General features: G+C 36.0%; 1 protein-coding gene across 6 annotated transcripts in view; it reads right to left on the bottom strand.

The window, feature by feature from the left end:
- ASCC3 (activating signal cointegrator 1 complex subunit 3) overlaps positions 1–22,846 on the bottom strand; it is a 261,190-nt gene that overhangs the window by 151,233 nt on the left and 87,111 nt on the right. For all 6 annotated transcript variants that reach the window (XM_021390450.1, XM_021390449.1, XM_021390453.1 and 3 more), the window contains 2 exons: positions 17,819–17,983; positions 727–903 (listed from right to left, as the gene is read on the bottom strand). In XM_021390450.1, the coding sequence (XP_021246125.1) occupies positions 727–903; positions 17,819–17,983 (342 nt within the window). The remainder of the gene's footprint in view (positions 1–726; positions 904–17,818; positions 17,984–22,846) is intronic.

Genomic DNA, 22,846 nt, shown 5'->3' with positions numbered 1-22,846 from the left:
TAATGAGAAGCATAAGAAAACTTTGCAAAACCAATTTATAGATAGATGTTTGTATCGATTTCTGTATTTTAAGAAGAATTATAATTTAAGTGTCAAGTGGCACTGCACTTAATTGACTTGTAATTTTTAATAAGAATTTTATACCTACATGGCCTTGATGCTTCCCAAAATGAGCAAGAGCACAAATAAGCTCATTTAGGGTCTACTGTAATGTGTTTTCTATCAAACATGCATGTATGAAAGCTAATGGTTTAGGACATTAAGGTTTTCATATCACTTATGTCCAACTAATGTTAAATTAATGCATCTCTCATCATACATATCCAGATTTCATAAATGAATGTTTTTTTCTTCTAACATTCTAGTGATTATTCCACAGGCATCCTTACTGTCATAATTTCTAGCAAAGTGGAAAACTGAAATGAGAAAGGCAGAATAATCAGCTTCTGCAGTGACTCTGCAGTTGAGGGTGATGATTTCTCCTTAATCAAGCAAAACTTATCAGTGAAGGGAAGGAAATGCACAGCTAGATACCATCATATCCAGCTACAGTAATAACAATATACAAGGACTGCAAACTGGGGAAACTGGATTCTTTATGCTTGTCTCAAATAGGTGCATCTTTATGTAGAACCAGGTAGGGCACAAAAAACCAGTATCCCGCTACACATACATAGATGAAGTATGATCAAAACAAACAGCAACCCTTTCTTTGGCATTCTTTACCTTATTAGTTGTCTTAATTCCTATAAAGGTTTGTCCCAGTGGTACAGGTCGGAAACGGCTATCGAAGTAGAATAGTCCAATGTAGGGATTGACATGTAGAAACGTAGCAACGTCGAGATAATTGGGTAATGTAGCCGAAAGGCCCAAAATCCTAATCATGCTTTGTGTAGATTCAACCTATTAAAAAGAAAAAGAAAATCTGTAAATGATCCAAGTGTTACAAACCAAGTGTCATGGTTTTATGATTTTCGGTTATTGGTATTCCACATTATAACATCATGCAGTGTATGTACCTGATTCTCAGAAGAGAAGGACTACTCCATTCCCCAGGGGACTTTGCTCCTCTGTTACCATTTCCGGTCAGAGGGAAAGATAAAACTTGCAGATCACAAGAACTGCTCTCTTTTCTGCCTGTCTCTCATCCTGGCAGCATCTTGCTCCCCAGCTGTCTTATCATCGATATTAGAGTAAGGCCTACCTTGATTTTTGGACATTCTCTCTCATTGTATTGGATTTATCAGCTTAAATTGTAATTATATTGTATTATAGTGTGTTGTTTTGCATTCTGATACCTTATTTAGTAAATTAGTTTGTTTTCTCCTCAGATTGTTGCCGCTGTTTTGCTCTCAGGCCCATCTCCCTACCCTTTTTTTTTCCCCTGTTCCCTTTCCCGGGGCGTGGGTCCATGAGTTCCCCGTCCCATTCGTCACGGAACTGGGCTGAACGCCCAAAAACCGTTGACACCAAGAAATCAAGTACAGTAAGAGTTTTAAAATATCCCTTAAAATTAACAGCACAGAAGCATTTTACCCTATATATTAAAGGTGAACAATAGATGTAAGCCAGTGATTATCCTGTATTGAAGAAATCGGAGCACTCTGCAATTCCATCAAATCTTGCTAATTCATCTGTTTTACAATACTTTTGTCCTGAAAAAAGTTAGTAGTCTTTAACTGACACAAAGAAACAAGAATAGTAGAACTGGCTTTGTTAAGAAGGGATTGTACAATTTAAAAGCAAAACTAGAACAAATAACTGAGCATCATTTCTTCCTTAGCTGAATTCTCACGCGTAAAAAGAAAGAATAATGTAAGTTACGTTCCACAATCTTGGCTTTTGCTTAGACATTTCCACAGCTCTCTTCGGCCATCTACCCTGATTCATCACTATCTGCATTTCCCTATTATGTATGAGTACTTCTGCAGAACTGAAGATACAAAGAAGTCACCAAGAGACTTTTTTTTGTAGTTTTTTTTTAAACGCTCCAAATGCTTATTGCATGCCTTTCCATTTGATAAAGGCAATAAATAGTTCTTTACAATGAAATACTACGTTCCATACAAAAGCTTGCACATTGCATGTTTCCAGATAGCTTTCAAAATGAATGAAAACAACCAAAAGATTTGACTGAGGAAACCAATCAGGAATTTTCCCATTTCCTTCTGGAACAGTAAAGTTATGTAGGCTGACTCACAGTTTACTTACCAGCCTAAGTATTTAGGATCAAAGTTCACAGTAATTTTCATCAAAATACTTTTATGGAGTATAACTGATGCCACACACAAGGTTCTCAGCTTGTCTCAAATGCAGATGAGTAAGGTAGGTATCTTCTACCTGGCTATGCCCTTTTCAAAACATTATGAAGCTTTACTTACATAAAAGTTCTGAATAAAAAAAAATGCTCCGGTTAAAGCGAAAGGAAGTCTCATGGGGACTTCCTTTAAAATGGAAGAATTAGAAGTTTTCAATAAAGATTATTATGAAGTATATGAAGGACATTCTTAAGGAAGACATACACGTCATACCATAATACAGACCTGGGTAACAGTAAGCGCACCAAAATCATAAACCAAATCCCCAAAGAAATCATTTCCTCCCAACCCCTCCAAGTCTACAGATGTCAATCAAGCCAGCAAGTTGCCTGATAATGGACAGATCACATAGCAAAAATCTGAATGCTCAGACTGTGGACGCAGCCAACTAAACACAGAACATCTGCTGACTGACCAGCCCTTCTGTACCTACAGAGAAGAGCAGTTTTGAAAAGGAAAGCTCACATACAAGTCTTGGTTGTAGATTCAAATTCCAAGAGCTGGGACAGATGAGAAGCCAGCTTCGAGAGGGTAAATAAGCAAGATCATAAAGAAGCATTTCTAGAAATATAATTCCTTATGCATCTTTTTACAGTTGGATTATATGATGACCTAAGCACTATAGTCAATCTCAATTACACAATTTTGGGGTGGCGAGTGTGTGTGCACTCTCACAGGGAGGCTTCTCACACTTTTGTATCTCACTCACAGCTAGGAGCATTCCTTCTATTCCTTTCTAAAATGGCTTTCCCTGAGGTGCTGCCATCTCAGCTGCTGAGGGCAGCCATGCCCTGCTGGGAAGCTGTTGGTGTCCTCTGTAACTGACTGCGTCCGGCATGAGGCAGCCCTGGCCTCTGCACAGAAGAGTCCAGCATCTCCAACTCTTGGCAATGCCTGGACATGGACACCTCATGAAAATATTTAGTTTTCTTAATGCATAAGCACTTTTTTTTTTGAGCTTGAATCTGTAAAAATAGTAACAAATTGATGATATATTTAATTATCCTGTACTTTGTTCACTATCACCTGATAATCAAATACTTTAATCTGAAAGTGTAACTGAGCTCCAATCTACAGCATGTTGCCTGATTTTGATAAATGTAATATATTTCAAATCTCCTAAGAGCCTGAAAAATATGCTCAGTTCCATCTGAAGGCAGGAAATCATTTCCAGTTTTTAAACTATTAACAAGAATTCTGCATAATAACCATGGAATTATGAATTTTTACAGCAATTAACTATTCAGAGTTTCCTTTCAAAATGTAAACAACATCTAAAGAACAGTTATGGCTTACTGAGACTTCTCCCTTTCAAAACCCGTGTAAATAGAAACCATTTAACTTCACTGATCTGGCAGATGGCACTGTGGGGTTGGGGAGCTCACGAGAACCCTGAATTATAACTGCTCCTGAAAACTGTAGCAGACAGCTAACACATGCAAGAGCAATTGAAATTACTAATATGTATAACACAGTTGTAAAGAAAGTATACCTCGTACTGTGCCTGCACATATATTTGTGTCTATGTACGCAAAGCCTGCATGCTTTTTCCAGTAAGTCTAAAATTTGCCAATTATTTGCAAATTATTTTTTCTATTTTTAAGTTAAGCTACAAAAATGAAATCAGAATGATAAAGAAATCAGGTAATAAAGTATCTTACTCTATTTAAGTGTGAAAACTAACAAAACATTAATATAAAGACTATTAATAAGCTAATTTCAAGTGGTAATGAAAAAATACACAAAATTAAATGTGGTGCTTGTCCTCTATTCACCAGTAACATATAACATTTCAATTTGCAGCAACTTTTTCAGTATTCTCACTGAGGAACTTTGAGCCTTTAATTTCCAAAAGTGCATAATGCATATAAAGCAAAACAGGTCTCTGATAACAACAGTTATTTGTTCCACAGGTTTTGGTTAGGGTTGAAAGCTTTTTTCAGGGTTATGCAAGTTTCCGTCTTTCATTATTAAAGGAGGTCAGTAGATAAATATTAACTACTACATTAAGGACAATCTCTGCTAAATTTACGTGAAACAAAGTGAGACTGGATATCTAAAGCAGTGATATTATGTAAGAAATCAGAGTTGCCAGTGTCTCAGAATTGCCTGCCTGAATGTCAGCATTTAAAAATAAAACTATAAAACTCTATGAAACTGAAAAAAAATATCTTGACTAGTTAATTCCAAACTTATATATGAAATTCCCATCCTCAACTATTTTTTACATGACTTCCACGTTGAAGCAGCACTGTTAAGACCATAAAGAGATTCAGAAAATAATCAGAGGCTTTATTAAAAACAAGAGCATAACTCAGTGCTCCAAAGTGCAATGAAAGTCCTCTAAATCATTTCATCAATTTATTTGAAGTTCTTTCAATGTCATAAAAAAAATGAAATCTTTATTTTTTTTTTAACCATCTACTTCTACATCTACTAAATAACATAAAATACCAATAATCATCATTAAAAAAATCAAGAAGAAAAAGAGATATGTATATCCTAAACATCAATTATTTTATGCTCACACATTATTCAAACTGTAAAGTAGAACTAGAGTCTGTGTGTACGTACATGAAGTTTTTTGACTTTTCTTTATTCTTTTAATTATAAAGGGCAGTTAACACAGTGACCAAAACTGTGCTAAACTTAAAAGTCAGGAAAAAATATTACCCGAATCTGTAAAAATAACAGCTTTTGGTTTTGCTCTTTTCTCTGTGATTATAAGTGAGTCTTAATTACTTTTATGTTATTAATCCAGCCAAGCACTACAGAGATTTTATTTTTCATAATGGCTTTTAGAATTTTAACAGATTTTTAGAACACAGAGCTCTGTGCCTACAGAGCAACTACTCTTCAGATTTCTCCTGTAAGACCAAGTATTAAAATGTTTTGTATATCTTTTGCGCATTTACAAAGCGCAAGAGGGCATTTGTAATTATAGCACATTTAAATATTAGTATTTTTCATGTACTGGATCACTCATTATTTGGTCCTAGAAGCCCCAGTTAAAGAACATTCTTAATACACAAGAAAGCATTTTCCTGAAATTGGAGTAAAAGTTACTGAAAACACATTTGGGATAACGAAGTTTTTTCTGTATACATTCCCTATAACTTATTGCTGGTATTCAGCTAAACATGTTTTCTTCACAACTAGCACACAGCCTCAAACGTTTCAGTCATCATATGTGCTTAATTACCTTAGAAAAAATATGCAAGCACCAATTAAAATTTACAAGGCTTTCTTTGGAAAGACTGAGCTATCACAGTGTTTGCACATCATATTATTTGAAAGCTTTACTATATTTCAGTGATTTGATATTATGCTGAAAATAAGAAACAGAAATTGCCATAAGTACCTTTAATTGACATATTTAATGAGTATATCTAATTGAGAAGCATTCACTGTAGCACGTGGAGAATTGACAGCATGTTCACCATTCACGTTCACAAAATGCTGTTATCACACCATGAAATTCCATGTATACGGAAAAAATAAATGGAAGACAGCTACCCAGTACTCATTTCCACACTCTAACGTTATCTGAATTTACACTGTAAATGATAAAGGATGAGATATGGGAAGTGCCTCTCTGGATTTTAAATTGATCACAGCAGGATCATTTTCCTCCTAATACAGTTTAAGATTTGCACATCATCTCATTACAGTACAGTACCACCACCTGAGAGCATACAGAGTATGCACAGAGATACTCTTATCTGACTTCTAAAATTTTTCCTGAACTTTATGATCTTGGCAGTCTTCCCATTTCCATGTATTGAAATTTCACATTCACAGAATGAATTACAATCAGGCTGGAAAGCATATTCCTGATTGTTCAACTCAAGCAAAGAACTAAGTGAAGCAGACAAGTTTACATATTCTAATCTTTGCAGAACTGTCCATTGGTTAGAAATTAATCTTATATTGAGATGACTCAGAATCAATTTAACATGCTCCCAGCAGTCAGTCTGTAGTCCCCAAGAGCACGTATAGCTATGGAGGATCCTCTTGCACCCTTTAGAAACCTGCATCCTCTGCTCCCTTTTCTTCCCTCAAGTGCCTGTATACAAATGTATGCAGCATGAGGAATAAACAGGAAGAATCAGAGTTCTGTTTGTAATGGTAGGGCCATGATCTCATTGTGATAACAGAGATATGGTGAGATAGCTCACATGGCTAAAACACTGCCGTGGATAGCTATGTACTTTTTAGGAAAGACAGGTCAGTAAGGTGGAGTGGTGGAGATACTCTTTAAGTGAGAGAGCAACTGGAATGTATTGAGCTCTGCCTAGAGACGAATGATGAATAAGGGGAGAGCTTATGGGTGAGAATTAAGGGGCAGGCTAGTATGAGTAACACTTTTGTGGGTGTTTAATACAGGCTGCCTAATCAGGAGGAGGAAGTCGATGAGGCTTTCTACAGACAGCTGAAAGTAGCATCACAATCACATGTGGGACACATGGGGAACTTCAGTCACTATGATATTTGCTGGCAAAGCACAGCTGCCAGGCATACACAGTCCAGGAGGTTCCTGAAGTGCATGGAAGATAACTTTCTGATGCAGGTGGTGGAGGAGCCAATGAGGAGAGGTGTGCTGTTGGACCTTGTTCTTACAAACAAGACTGGTTGGCAGCAGCCTTGAATGCAGGATCTTACATGGAAGAAACAAAGGCATTAAGTAGGACTGCCACCCTGAACTTCAGGAGAGCCAACTCTGACCTCTTCAAGGACCTACCTGGAGGTATCTCATGGGTTAGAGCACTGGAAGGTAAAGATGCCCAAGAGAGTTGATTGAAGTTCAAGCATCGCTTCTTCCAAGCTCAAGATTAGTGCATCCCTATGAGTAAGAAATCAGACAAAAGTGGCAGGATACCTTCATGGGTGAGAAAGGAGCTCATGAAAAAACTCAAATGAAAGAAAAAAGTTTATGGAACATAGGAAAAGAGTCTTGCTTCTTGGGAGGAATATAGGAATGTTGTCAGGGCATACAGGGATGCAGTGAGGAAGGCGAAGGCTCAGCTGGAATAAATTGGTTGAGGGAGGTCAAGGATAACAAGAAAGGCTTTAAATATGTCAGCAGCAAAAGGGAAAATGTGGGTCTGCTGATGAATGAGGTGGGTACCCCAGTAAAAGAGAATGCTGAGAAGGTGAAATTATTGAATGCCTTCTTCACTTTGGTCTCTACTGCTAAGACTGCCCCTTGAGAATCCCAGACCCTGGAGATAAGAGAGAGAGTCTGGGTTTCCCAGACTTGCCTTGGTTGAGGAAGATCTGGTCAGAAACAGTCTAGGCAAATTCAACACACACAAAGCCATAGGCCCCGATAGGATACACCCACAAGTGCTGAGAGAGCTGGCAGAAGTGATTGCCAAACTGCTCTCTATCATCTTTGAAAGGTCATGGAGAACAGAAGAAGTGCCTGAGGACTGGATGAAAGCATATGTCTTCAAAAAAGGCAAGAGAAGGATGACTCAGGCAACTATAGGCCAGTCACCCTCATCTCTATCCCTATGAAGGCGATAAAATGACATACTCTGGATGTCATCTCCAAGCAAGTGGAAGAAAAGAAACTTTTCAGGAGTAGTCAACATGGATTCACCAAGAGGAAATCATGTTGACTAATCTGGTAGCTTTCTATGATGCCATCACCAGCTGGGTAGATGAGGGAAGAGCAGTGGCTGTTATTTACCTTGACTTCAGTGAGGCTTTCCCACAACATACTTATAATAAAACTTACTAAGTGTGGGATAGATAAGTTTACAATGAGGTGGATTGAGAACTGGCAAAACTGAAATGGTTGTGATCAGTGGTGCAGTGAGGTTGGAGGTCTGTAGCGTTCCCTAGGGGTCAGTACTGGGTCCAGTCTTGTTCAAAATCTTCATCAATGACCTAGATGAATGAACAGAATGCACCCCCAGCAAATTTGCCATTCATATAAAGGTAGGAGGAGTGACTGATGCACCAGAAGGCTGCGCTGCCATTCAGTGAGACCTGGACAGGCTGTAGAGTTGGGCAAAGAGGAGCCTGATGAGGTTCAGTGAGGGTAAGTGCAGAGACCTACACCTAGGGAGGAATAACCGCATGCATCAGTACAGAGTAAGGGCTGACCAGCTTGGAAAAGAGCTCTGCAGAGAAGGACCTAGGTGCCCTGGTGGACAACAGGTTGACCATGAACCAGCAGTGTGCCCTTGTGGCCTAGAAGGCCAATGGTATCCTGGGGTGTATTAAAATGAGAGTGATCAGCAGGTTGAGGGAGGTGATCCTCCCTCTCTACTCTGCCGTGATGAGGCCACATCTGTAGTACTGTGTCCAGTTCTGGGCTCCCCAGTTCATGAAAGACAGGGAACTTCTAGGGAGAGTTCAGCAGAAGGCTACAAAGATGAGGAATGTGGAGCTGAGAGACCTAGGACTGTTCATTCTGGACAACTGAGAGGGGATCTTATCAATGCTTATGAATATCTAATGGCTGAGAGTCAAGAGGATGGGCCAGGCTCTTTTCAATGGTACCCAGTGACAGAACAAGGTGCAACAGGCACAAACTGGAACATAGCAAGTTCCATACAAACATGAGGAACAACTTCTCTACTTTGAGCGTGACACAGCAGCAGAACAACCTGCCCAGAGAGGTTGTGGAGTCTCCTTCTCTGGAGATATTTAAAATCCACCTGGATGCCTTCTTGTGTAACCTACTCCAGGGAACCTGCTTTAGCAGGGAGTGTGGTACTAGATGGTCTCCAGAGGTCCCTTCCAACCCCTACGGTTCTGTGATTCCGTGATTCTTTAGACATCCACCAGGGATGAGACGCACAGAAAACTAAACACAAGCATTTATTAGTGCTTAGTCTAAACATGCAAGAAGATTAATTCATAACTTAGGTTCCTAAGTTCCCTGCCTGACACTGATAAGAATCAAATACTGTGTATGGGAACACACATTAATTATTTGTTAGATATCACCCTGCACACAGAGTATAGCTATGATTTTCATATTATCAAAAAAAAAAAAAAGAGTGGGGAGATGGGGGGAAGGAAAAAAAAGGGAATTTTCATGGGAAATTTTAAATAAAAAAGCTAAAGGTATTCAAAAAAAACTAAGGGGGTGTTTTTTTTTTTTAAAGTGTTGAACCAGTGTTTACTTTTTTTCTGATATGTTGTTTACTGTTAAATGAAAGTATTAAGAAGTTGTCAATCAATATACATAGGTGGTAATTTTCTAGTTGTAGGAACAAAAACGGGAAAACCAGTAACACAAAAATGTTCAAATTGCAAAATCAAAAGTGCATAGTAAAAAAGCAACTACTAATACTGTTTTGAAGATTCTATGTAGGATGTTATTGACAACTCATACACTGCACAGAATGCATTTGTTACTAGGCAACCATCTTGTTAAGTAATTTTATAAATGAGTTTTACTCTGCTTCCAGTGAACCCTGAAAATACTGTGATCTCAGTCCTCCATTTAGAATGTATTTAAAAGAGGAACCGAAAAAATGTAACCACACAGAAAGCAATATTAGAAGCCGTATTATTTTACCTTGGCTAAATATTAAGTATGCAATACTTTGCCTGGAGAAACTGCATGTCGAATATACCTGTTAAGAGATTTCTATGCCCTGCACAGTGCCATGTCAGTTTTTCTTGAATGACAAAATGCTTTTCATATCATGAGTACTGTTATTTTTTCCAAACTGAAAAACAAAAAAGAAATATGAACTCTTCTACAAATCAGTTAAACTCCTTTACTGTATTACCAAGGAGCACAAAACATATGACAATCATGTTTACCTTTTAAACTCCATGGATATAACAGAAAAATGGAAAAATGTTCAAATATAAATAATAAAATATGTCATGTAAAACAACTGTCTGACCACTTCCATTAAATTTTATAGAAAAACTTCTGAAGATTAATTCAAATATCTGGTAACAATTCCCAAGAAAATGGAGACAAGGTTTTGTTTATTAAAAAAAATAATGCTTTTAAAAACAAGACATTTTTTACACAGCTACAAGGTTGCCAGAAAAGATAATAAGATAGGTGTAGAATTATGTAAAGCATTAGACTTTCTATGCATAGCATGCTGCTTAAAAATAATGTTACACAATGGCAACAAAATATCCACTAATTTTATCGAAAGCTGATGAACTGACAGCTTTTTACAGGGAATTTATCACTGAAAGAAATAAATTAAAAAGGGAGGCCTTTAAATGCATTCTAAGTCCAACTCTATTCAATAATTTGGTCAATGATATGCAGAAAATAAAAAACTGATGAGAGTAAGATGTGATTGGTAGAATTAATATAACTGATATATGTGTCAGCCAAACAGACAAATCTACACAGTTAGTCTTATTCAAATTAAATTTCTCTTAATTTATCTCATTCTGAAAGAGGACACAGCTGTAAAATGAGAAAGGATCCTCAGGAAACATTTTTATAGCAACAAGTGAATCCTACAGCAACTATTAAAGAATTTCTCTGGGGACTTTATGAACAAGCATGTAAATGCAGCGTCTGAAGCAGATACATCAGCAAATAAAGTACATGTAATTCTTGAACAGAATTGAATAGCAGGACGGAGATGCTCCACTTCTTCGTGTGGCACAGCCAAAATTAAAATAAGTTCTACACCCAATTTTGCTGACATGTTTTAAAAACAGTGACATACAAAAGAAAAAAAAAAAGCCCCCAAACACTCTAAGTGGAAACCAAATCATTATAGTAGAAATTTTTAGTAAGTTTGTTTCATTTATCTTTTAATAGAGGAACCTGAGAAAATCAATTAGCATACAGAAGGAACAAAAGGGACAAAAGAGTAATAGCAATCATTCAAGATGAGATGCAAAGAACTAAATGAATGCCATTGCCATTACTTACTGATGCATTCTAGTCCCAAAAGACACTTTTATGAAGTACAGCTGTATACAATTACAGACAACATAGGGAGAAAAATGAGCAAACCTTCCCTCTTCTCAGTTGTTCTTAGATCACTAGCAATCAGCTACTCACATTTTCTTAATCAAGAACGGGATTCCAAGAACATGAAAATTCCCAAGTAGAAAGAAATCAGCACTTTGCTTTGGGTGGGAAACCTCTAAGATAATTTGCTTCCGATTTCAAGTAAGAAGGCACAAGAAGGAAACAAAGGAGAGAAAGAGAAAAATAAAAGTGGTAGAGGAGATAATAAGGAACTAGACATAGGGAAAATGTATCCAGAGCAGGGAAAAGTTTCTTAATTAAGGTGTCATTATGAAAGAAAGTTCAGAAGGATAGCATTAGAATTATCAGGGGATGAAGAAGATGATGAGAATGATGATTGGGAATGGAGAAAGAAGGAAGGCAGACAATGGGTCACAGCTGTGAAGAAGTTTTTTTCACTACTCAAGCTAGCACTTGACCTTGCCGATGCTATAAAAGTGCCCTTTAAGGACACAAAGTGTGGGTGGGATTAGGGGAAGGGTTTATGAAACATTTTCATTTGATTTTAACTACTTATAGAGTAGTTATAGAGTACTATGGAAAAATATGAATAGCGGATAGCATTTAGTTCATAATCCACTAAAATACTGGTGTGTTCTTTAATATTTATATTTGTTTTAAAGGTGGAAGTTTTTATATCACCTTGAAGAGCTGACTGTAACAAGAAAGACCAAGTAGATCCACCTTAAAATACTGGCAATTTGCATTAAAAAAGGAAACCATTAAATCCCGAAGTAAAAAATATCAATTTAGCAATACTAGGTACAAGATTAAAATCATAAATTTTATCTATTCTAGCTGTCTCAAATGACAATTGCATTTTAAATTGTGAAAACGTTGAAAATAAATTTTCAGACATCTAAGCATAAATAAGTAGAATAATTTTACTGACAAATGTGGAAGCAGATTCATGAAGTGGTACGATTGTGAGGTTTGCTTACTGTTGTGTTTAGCTGAATGTGTACTAGAGTTTTTCAATTAAAATACATGTTTTTTTCTATTTAAAAACTTAATTACAATTAATTTGGGTGCACTGAGGTAAAAGAAAACTATGATTGAAAATGCTGCTTAATTTTCAGAATCTCCTTCAGATTCTGATTTATAATCCTACAAAATGAAGAAAATGAAATGGAAATTAAGTAGGTAAAAGGAAACATTAATTGTTATTTTCCTCATTTATAAGTTATCTTGAAATGCACATTATTACTTTTACTGTATCACAACATGCATTAAAAAGAAAGTAACAAAGGGAAAGCAGGATTGTCTGTTTGTGTGAGCTGTTATAATGCATATTACTTTGGATATTCAGAGATTTTGTATTTGAATGAGAAAATATTTATTGCAATTTTTTTTTGCATTTACCATGATGATGATAAATATACTAATATATTCCTCTAACCAAATTAAAGTATTGTATTTCCAATATTACTGGATCATTAAAAAAAGTGAGATTCAGAATTAAACAGTGTCACTACAGTTTAATTCAAATTGACGAATTTGTTTAAAAGAAGTACATACGATAAGTTGCCATATCAGTGTGGCACCCCTAATCCACACAACTAGCTTAGAAAGAGTCTTCAGGAGCACAGCTACACACCTAGTATACCTGTAGCAATGTGGGTGATATAATACAAAATATAAATTACTTCAAACTGAAATATAAGACTGTGAGAGCAGTATTTGTGTATCTAAGAGAGTAGCCTTGTTTTCCCAAAGTCTGAGAAATGTTTTTCTACAGGTTTTCTTTTACTTATTATTCACAGTTAAGGTATCAAAACTCATATATTCAAGTATGCTTTTTTTCTCATAAGCACCTAAAAAGTCATCAACCTCTCTGAATAATTATGACAAAAGAATTCAGTGTCATGTAGTTCATTTCTTCTTACAAACTAATAAGCTTAGTAGATATTACAGAACCGTGGAAATTTTGATTTAAAAAGTTTAAGCACTTCAGTTTTACATCTGTTTCATTCTCTAGACCAAAACTTTAAACATCAAAGCTATAAATTGGGTTCAAAGAAGTTGTTTGATGTTACACCTGCAATATGTAACAGAGCTGAGAGCAATTTTCCAACCAAAATGTTTAGCAAAGTCAATTTAAATCACTTACAAAAACATTCTCAAAAATTTGAAAAGTACAAACATGCATGAATATGCTGTTCACTCCACTAGGAGTAAGACTGCCAGCAATTCCAATATATATTTGTCCTTCCTAGTTATTAAAAAAGCTGATTTAAAAAAAATGCCGTAAGTTAAAATGAACATGCTAAACTCCCACAGGAAATGGTATGACACAGTGTCCATCTGGAGAAAAGTACAGTTATAATTCAAAAATGTTGAGGTGCAAATTAGGACAGACCTTTTAATGCATTGGGATGTTCCTGTTTTCAGAATGTATTGGCATGGCTGTATTTGTATAGCATATAAATATAGATTTCAAAACATTCTCTTCTAGCACAGTGATACCAGAGAATGACATCAGGCCCAATTCTTAAAAAGACTGAAAAAATCCATTGTCTATTTTTCAATTTCCCACAATCTAAGCAAAACGACCTTCAAACATGCCATATGAAAACAAAAGAGATATTTCCTTTTCTCGCAAGACAGCATAACAAGCCTGCAAAACATATAAAGCTGTATATGTTATATAGATCCTGACATGAAGGAATCATGTCATTGTCTCATATACAAGCTAGGGAAGTATGATCCAGATTAAAATATAAGTATGTGCCATTATTAGAATAGCTATTAGATTTATTAAAAAAGACAAGCAGTATTGAAAGGTATTTATCATAGTTCTGTGCTAGAAGTTATATAAGAGAGCAACTATTCCAGGTCAGACCAAAAATCCAACTACTCTACTACACTGTCTCCCACAGTGGTCAAAAGAGGTTGTTCTATTAAGAGTACAGAAACAGGGAAAATGTCAATGACACCTGACAGCACAGCCCTCAGCCCAAGTCTGATATAGTCACTGGTAATCTGTAATGGACTTTTCTTCGAATAACTTGTTTAACCACTTTCTGAATCCCTCTACTATAAATTAGAAAGAAAAAGTCAATAGCTCTAATGCCTTAAACTAGTATACAAATCAGGTAATTGATCTCAGCAATAACTGCAGTGGTATAACTGGAAAAAGGATATTTCAGATTGATGTATTATTTCAAAACTTACCTCCTTACTCTTACTTCCTATCATAGAATCACCAAGGTCGGAAAAGACCTCCATGATCATCCAGTCCAACCGTCCACCTACCACCAATATTTCCCCATGAACCATGTCCCTCAGTACAACATCTAAATATTTCATTAACACTTCCAGGGATGGTGAATCAACCAACTCCCTGGACAGCTCATTCCAGTGACTGACCACTCTTTCAGAGAAGAAAGTTTTCCTAATATCCAACCTGAACCTCTCCTGACACAACTTGAGGACATTCCTTTTCATTCTATCGCTAGTTACATATTGGAGAAGAGGCTGACCTCCACCTAACCACAATCTCCTTTCAGGTAGTTGTGGAAAGCGATAAGGTCTACCCTGAGCCTCCTCTGCTCCAGACTAAATAATCCCAGTTCCTTCAGCTGCTCCCAAGACTTGTGCTCCAGACCTCAGAGTGGCTTCATTCCCCTTCTCAGGGTCTCAATCTCTTTCTTGTAGTGAGGGGCCAAAATTGAACACAGTACTCAAGGTGCAGCCTCACCAGGACTGAGTACAGAGGCACAATCACTTCCCTGCTCCTGCTGGCAATCCTATTTCTGATACAAGCCAGGATGCCATTGGCCTTCTTGGCCACGTGCTGACTCGTGTTCAGCTGAGTGTCGATCAACATCCCCAGGCTGGTTTCCACTACACAGTCTTCCAGTCACTCTGCCCCAAGCCTGTACCACTGCCTGGGGTTGTTGTGGCCAAAGTGCAGGACCCAGCACTTGGCCTTGTTGAACTTCATCCCATTGGCCTCCGCCCATGTTTCCAGCCTATCCAGAATTATTTCCTGCTGCATAGTCAAAATATTTCTACAAATCTTTTATTTGTTTGTATGTTTTGTTTTCTGTTCAACTGCATTTCTTTAGTGTATTTTTATACAGTATATTTTCCTACTCTTCAGGTACCTTCTCTCAATTGTTTTCTTGTAGTGATCCATAGTGATCTCCACTATTGACTTTCTTACCAATTTAAAATAAATAAGCTATTCATAAAGGTGGTGAGACAGTTAATTTGAGGATTTGTGCTTTGTTTTTCTTCCCAACTGCTTCACTTAAGGAAGACTTACAAATGAGTAACTTCAATTCCAGGTGAATTACACTCCAACTTGGTAGGTAAAACAAACCTTGAAATCCTAGAAGATTAAAGCACCCTAGAGAGCTATTTTTTAAATGAGTGTTGAAGCAAGAATCTGCTGTATTACAATAAGTGCACTAAGGGTAGGATTCAGTACCCATGATATAATTGCCTCAGATCATTTTATATTCCTTAAGACATCTACATGGTCTTGACAGGCACAAAAGCAAAGGATCTATGGCAGATTTGTGCCCAAGTGAAGCAGAAGCATAAGGCCAAACTGGATAACCTAAGGCAAATAAAATGGCTCTAGACATCTATTTCAGAGAGCTGAAACCTACCTCACAAGTTTCATAAAACTTAACATTAAAAAAATGAAATGCGTCTTGCAATCTGACATGAAGACAGTGACCGTCACAGTCACTGCTAAAAACTGAGATGCTTAGCTTTGAAGATGCCTAAGGAAAACAAGGTAATCAAATCCATTTAAGAAAGAAAATACAATATCAAACAGGTTACACTTTTGTGCCCTTGAGGAGTATAAACTCTACAGAGCCTTACACTCCATAAATAACTCTTTTCATTGTTTAGCTTCTTCTAAGGAATTATCACTTTTGTTGTTCTTTATACAGAAACTTTAGACTTACCATGTTGGATCACAGCAAACATTAATTTTATTCAGTTCTCACTGGAGCCAGAATCATATGATTCAGAAAGCATTTAAGGAATCCTATTTTAGGAACTTAACAAGGTTTGTGTAGCCTTACCAAGAAAAAAAGCATCCTGAAAGCCAAGATCTTTTAAACATTAACATGCTTGCAAATATAGCCATAACAAGATCAGTTGTGTTTATTTCTAATTTGTTACAGATTCTTTGTATTGATACATTCTTGCACAATATACTTTTAAGACAAAAACAAGAAGAATGCCACTCTACCCTCTGCTTACTATTATCATTGGAGGTACTGGTAGATGAAAAACTTGATGTGTGTCAGTAACGTGCTTGCTGTGCAGAAAGCCAACTGTATGCTAGGCAGCATCAAAGGAAGTATGACCATCAGGGCAAAGGAGTTGATTATCATTCTCACCTCTACCTTCGTTAAACTCCACCTGGAATACTGCATCCAAGTCTGGGGGCTCCCAGCATAAGAGACATGAACCTATTAGAGCACGTTCAGAGGAGGGACACATAGATGTCAGAGGGCTAAAGCATCTCTCCTATGAAGAGAGACTGAGAAATTTGAGGATCTTCAGCATGGAAAAGAGAAGCATCCAGGGAGACCTCATTGCCACCTTACAGACTCCTAAAGTGGGCCTATAAGAAAGGTGAAGATTGAGTCTTTATCAGCATGTGCAGTGATATGACAAGGGAAAATGGTTTTAAATTCAAAGAGAGTAGATTTAGATTACTAAGAAGGAGGTCAGACACTATAACAGGTTGCCAGTTGTGGATGCGCCATCTCTGAAAGTGCTCAACGTCAGGCTGTATAGGGCTTTAAGCAACCGGATCTAGTGAAAGGTGGTTGGAACTAGATGGTTTTTAAAGTCCCTTCCTACTCAAATCATTCTATGATTGAATTATTCAAATTCTAACCCTTTTTATTCATCCCTAAATTCCACATTTGATTTTTCTTGTAAATGCACATCTAACCATTGAGTACAATCTTTACTGCCTAGCTGTAAATCTTTCTTTTGCAGAAGATTTAAGAAAAAAAAAACAACAACCACATTTATCCTTTTCTCCTTTTGCCATTTCAGATTTTGGTATTTAGAAAGCACTGCTAAAGCATGGGGAAAAAAAAAGAAAGACCGCTTATGTTCAAATACAAATGACTTAGTATTCTAGCAGCAATGACAACTTCTTCATTCTTTGTCCAAAAAATTTTTCTTCGAGGAAAAGTGCCAATAAAAAGAATCACTGCTGGTAAGAAAATACTTGCAATTTTGGTTAAAACTTGACTATTATTTGTTTAAAAATGTACCAGTTCAGTGTTACTTGTACAGTACATAAACTAATATAAGGAAATAGCTCTGTAATAAATTAAGCATGCTAGGAATCTGACATTTGTGGTAATAAAGAAGGCAGAAGACATTTGTCTTCATCCTTAATACAGAACAGCTATGAAATAAATTGTAAACCACCTAAGCATTTTGATTTCATTGTCTAAGTATTTCTCCTTTTACAATGAAATATATTCTTGAATAAAATTCTTTTTAAGGTTTTTTTTGATCTTACCTGACGTAAAGTACGTGCTACTATACTTTCAAGCACAGGTCCTCTGTCTTCATGCAACAGATGAACTTCATCAAGAATCAAGAGCTTTACCAGCTGAGAGAGAGCTACATCACCAACACTTTTTCTTGTTACTACGTCCCATTTTTCTGGAGTAGTCACAAGCATCTATTAGAGCAAGAAAAAGATATGTTAAGCACATGCAAAGAAAAATCCAAATTCAACTTTATCGGTATTTTAATATCCATCTGAGTAAATGCAATGTAGAGCTTAGCAAAGCTACCACAAGTTTTACCTACTTCTTGTATTTGAGGCAGAGATAGTTCACTGCATCAACATATTGCACTGGACATGAAGCTTCAGTGTAAAAATGCATATAGAAATATCATCTAATAACATCAAGTCAATGCATGCCATTAATATACATGTTCTACATTGGAAGAATTAAACATCTGTCCAGAAACTCCTCTTTACATAATCGTGTGAGTCATTTAATGTGCAAATCCTGCTAAAAGTTGTTTATGATAAAATATTTCTAACTTTCATCAGAGAACCATAAACACCTAAGACTTCCCACAAAAACAGTGAGTAATTCTGAATAATGCTTCAAAGTCCTAGCTAAGACAAAGAGACATAGAATGTCAATGATGACTTATAAAACCTCTGTGAAAATCGCTAATCCAAATCTGAGAAAAATAATATCCTCTCATCTGAACATTAAATTATCAAAGTACCATCAGAATAATATTAATAGAAGTTAGAAACCAATGGAATTCTTGTCACAATTATTTTGAAATCTAACTTGACAGATTAGTTGAAATGGGAAGAGATCTGTAGTGGCCATTTTGTCCATCTCCCCTTGCCCTGACAGAGCCACTCAGATCAGGGTGCCCAGGGCACCCATATTTATTAATCCTCCTAATGGAAGTATTTTTCCCCTGCAGTGCCTCACAGTATTGTCCCAGACCAATTGTTTTACTTTCAGAATCTATCACTCTTTACTAATTACCAAGAACCACATCACATTTCTTTGTGATGTTATAAAAAAAAATATGTTTATTTCCTGCTATACTTAAAACTTAATGCAAGAAATAATAAATCATAACACTGAGAGTATGTATGTGGGGTGTTTATACGTTTTCTCGAAATATTATTGAGTCCATTTTGCTAGTAGATACGGATTTGTCAAGTTCTTGTGCTCCTACAAAACAGTAGCTGTAAAAATGTATGGTCATAATTTATGAACTGTAACACTACTACAGATGCAACTGTTATCACTTTAAAATGAGCCATGTCAACAACAAAAAATTAACAGCTGTACTTCCACAGAACATTAATTAGCAAACAGTGAGGAAATACATTTAGCGATGCATATTAAGACTTTAAGGTGTGAAATGCTACAAATGCAAGATACTTAGCTAATTTGCTCAAGCTAAATTGGCAATGTTGAGATCAGTTATTTTTTCATGCCAATCATGTTATCAAAATACGTATTTAAATTGGTGTCATTAATTTTTCTGTTTTTTGAGAGATGACTAAATATTCATTATAAAACTCTTTCACTTTGATCTTGTTTTAAAGCAGCAATGATATGCAAAGTAATGACCTGACTTAAAAGCTATACTTGATATACTGTCTCATTTAGCAAGACCAGAGACCTCCAGAGAATATCTTCCCAGAAAATAAGACTGCTTCTTATATTTATTTTGCAAATAGAATTTACAGTTGAGGAAGAAAATCCTCCAAAAAAACCCAAACAAATCAGCTTTGTAGTCTCAAACTGTAAATTGAATTCAAATATAAGGCACTAATTAAAAGTATCAGCAAAAGAAAATGTTGACTACTAGCAAATGTTAACAAAGCTACAGATTATTTTTTCACTTAAAATAATAAACAAAGCAGCATTATGATCTATCTCATAATTACTTTTAAATGCTGTGGTGGCATTTATTTTTATAATTAATTTTCAGAAATAATGTATTTCATCCACAAAGTTATAAACTCAAAACTTAGATTCAGCAAAAGGAGTCTACTTTCTGTATGAGGGCTGAGAAAGTGCAACCAAACTCTGAAATAACTTTCTCATATATTCTTTTTCATACTTTGAATTCAGTTATCAGCACACTGAGAAGCGTGTTCATTTAAAGTGCTATTTCACCACTTCACCCCTTTTGGTATTGAAATAGCTGGAAAATAAAAGTGTCATATTTGTTTAATGAGCTGGAACTCATGCAAAGACATTTCAATTTGTTTTTTTTTGTATTAGGGTATGGCTAAACAGAAATGGGTAAACTATCAATATTTTTACTGTCAACTTAAGTTTCTCTCTGGACATGTAAATCTCCTTTTGCAGTGCTTCTTGGATTATCATTAATAACTGCTCCACACTGACCTTTTCTATCAGGGAAAACATGAAATAGTCAAATTGGTTTTATAAAAAAAAAGTCTTCTTTCTTAGGTGAGGACTGTAAATCATTTTACTTTATACCAAAAAAAAAAGACAACATGTTTCAAAAAATTCTTTCAATTCAAAGTGATTTAATGTATCTCAGTGTTACTTTACACAACATTCGAGTAAGATTCCAAACAAAAAAGCCAAATTACTTCACTTTGAAAAATGAAGTCAAGGAGGGCAACACTAGGTGATAAATTCAATCTCCAACCAGTTTAGAGAACTGTGAAAATGCATTTTTCTGTAGTCATAACCTATGCTAGTTGTTTTTGCCAGTTTCTCTTCATTCCCCTCAGAAGCCAGACTTCATGATAAGAGGACATTTTCATACCATAGTTTCAGAAGATCAACATTCTGAAAAATACTGGGGTTTGCTGGTGCTTTGGCTTTTTTTTATTTTTTTATTTTTATTTTTTGTTTTTAATCTGAAAAGTCCTATGGTCTCATAGAGAGAAAATGATCTTCCATTAATTTCTTAGAGTTTAATTTCTAACAGCTGACACAACCCTCAGGTTCACTTTTTTTTAGTAGTTCATTTTTAGTTAAGTTCTCTCAAACATATCTTGCATGTGGCTGGTACCAGATTTCTGCCTGAGTGCACACACTCTCTGAAGCTAGTAAAACGATGTTAATCTCCTCAGATTCATGGTCCCATGCACTCAATCCATTTTTGAATACGTAAGCATAAAATATTTAGCTACAATTTCCCATACTATGAAGTCCATTAAGTTCATTTTCAAGAACAGTTTTCCTTTTTTAGCAACTTCAGCTTCCAAGTATATCTGCCACTTGTCTGATCTTTTGTCCCTGTCATGCAAAAAACAGTTGACGCATAAAGAACTGGTCAACTAGGATAACAGGTAGAGCATCAACTGGGATGACAGGACACAGAAACTGGTTTTCATATTTGTTTTAGACAAAAAACCATTCTGATTACAAAAAAAAGATGGTAACAGTTGTAAATAATCACATTAGTAAATTATTCTCCATTATGTTATAAAGCAGATTCTCAAAATAGCCTACCTTCCCTTTCTGGAAAGTAAGGCATCGTTAGTAAAGCAGATCTTCATGGCAAATTTTTTTTTTTCATTATTAGATCTGATAACAATATTTCAGGACTGACAATGGGTTTATATAAATTCACATACTGTTATAAGTAAACACCCTACAGGGCAAAATTTTGGCAATTTCTCTTTAAACAGCAGAGATTTAATGAGCATTCCTGAAGAAAAATATGAAACCTTCCCACAAACAGCAGGAACACAAGACTGACAACAACAGTTTAACATAATCAGCTCCATTCAGTGGGCTGCTCAATAAAAACAATTTTTACAAAATGACTGTGTATAAGAGCTTTTGTAGAACTACTAAATCAGCATCAACCATTAGATTTTAAGTCCAAATAAAGAACTGACAATCTTACAGACACTAGAATTACACAGCAAATTAACCCCAGAGAACAAACTGACCAAAAAAAGGACCAAAAGATTGTTTCAGATAATATCATACAACTGCATATGAGCAAACATAATAGCTGTTCCATCTCCCAAACACTTGAGTCATCTTCAGATTAATACTGACTTCTGTGCTTTAATTTTTCTGCAACTGTGTTCACAAATGAGTTATGAGTAGTAATCTTCATAATGAAGTGTTTCATATGAATCATGGTAATTTAAAATGTTTGAATTTTTATTTTTTTAGTAGAATCGTGCAAACATCAGGCAAGAACTGCTAGAGATGCCAGGCTGGTTTGCAACTGCACATAGAAGTTTTCCTAAAAGGTGGGGAAAACATCTTTTGGAGAATTTTTCTGAGAAAAACCTGCCATTGGTATTAATTGCTACTTAGTGTTTCCTTTTGTACCACTCTATTAATTAACCTTAGTATTTAACCATCTTCAGGAAAGGAAAGACAAACCTTATCTTAAAAATCACTTGATGCCTGCAGCTGTGTGAGCACCTGTACTCCAAAGGCTACTTTTCATGTCCCTGTGCAATGACCAATGATGGTGGAGTTGCTTGTTTTTTTTGTCAGACTGAAAAAATCTTATTTATAATACAACAGCCAAAACTAAGCAGGGCTAAAGAGATTGAAAACAGCTAAAATACAGCCTGGAGATCACTGAAAGATATAACTTCCAATGGACAATGCAAATTATGTATTTCAGAAACAGCAGAAGGCAGTAATTAGGCATGACTAGAAATTATTTAATCTCTTGTAGATTAAAGAGTTTTTTTTCATGAAATGACATAGATGAAGCAAAGCATCATTCTAAATACAAGAATGCAGAAAATTTCTCAGGGTTGTCTGGATGATGTTGGGGAGATGAACAATTTTGAAGTCCTTTCCATTTGTTTATACAGTTAAAGAAACATACTAGTGCATTAATGTTGTGGTTTAACCCCGCAGGCAGCTCAGGTCCACACAGTCATTCATTCACTGCCCCCACTCCCAGTGGGGTGGGGGAGAAAATAAAAAGAAACAAAGTAGAACTTGTGGGTTGAGAGAAAAACTATTCACTACAAAAGAAAATAGAAAAAAAGCCAGCTGTCCTGGCTCTGTCCCCTCCCAGCTCCTTG

The sequence above is a fragment of the Numida meleagris genome, chromosome 3 (assembly GCF_002078875.1).
Source record: "Numida meleagris isolate 19003 breed g44 Domestic line chromosome 3, NumMel1.0, whole genome shotgun sequence".
NCBI lineage: Eukaryota > Metazoa > Chordata > Aves > Galliformes > Numididae > Numida > Numida meleagris.
Note: the sequence above shows the minus strand (reverse complement) of the source record. Positions and strands in the feature narration are given on the sequence as shown.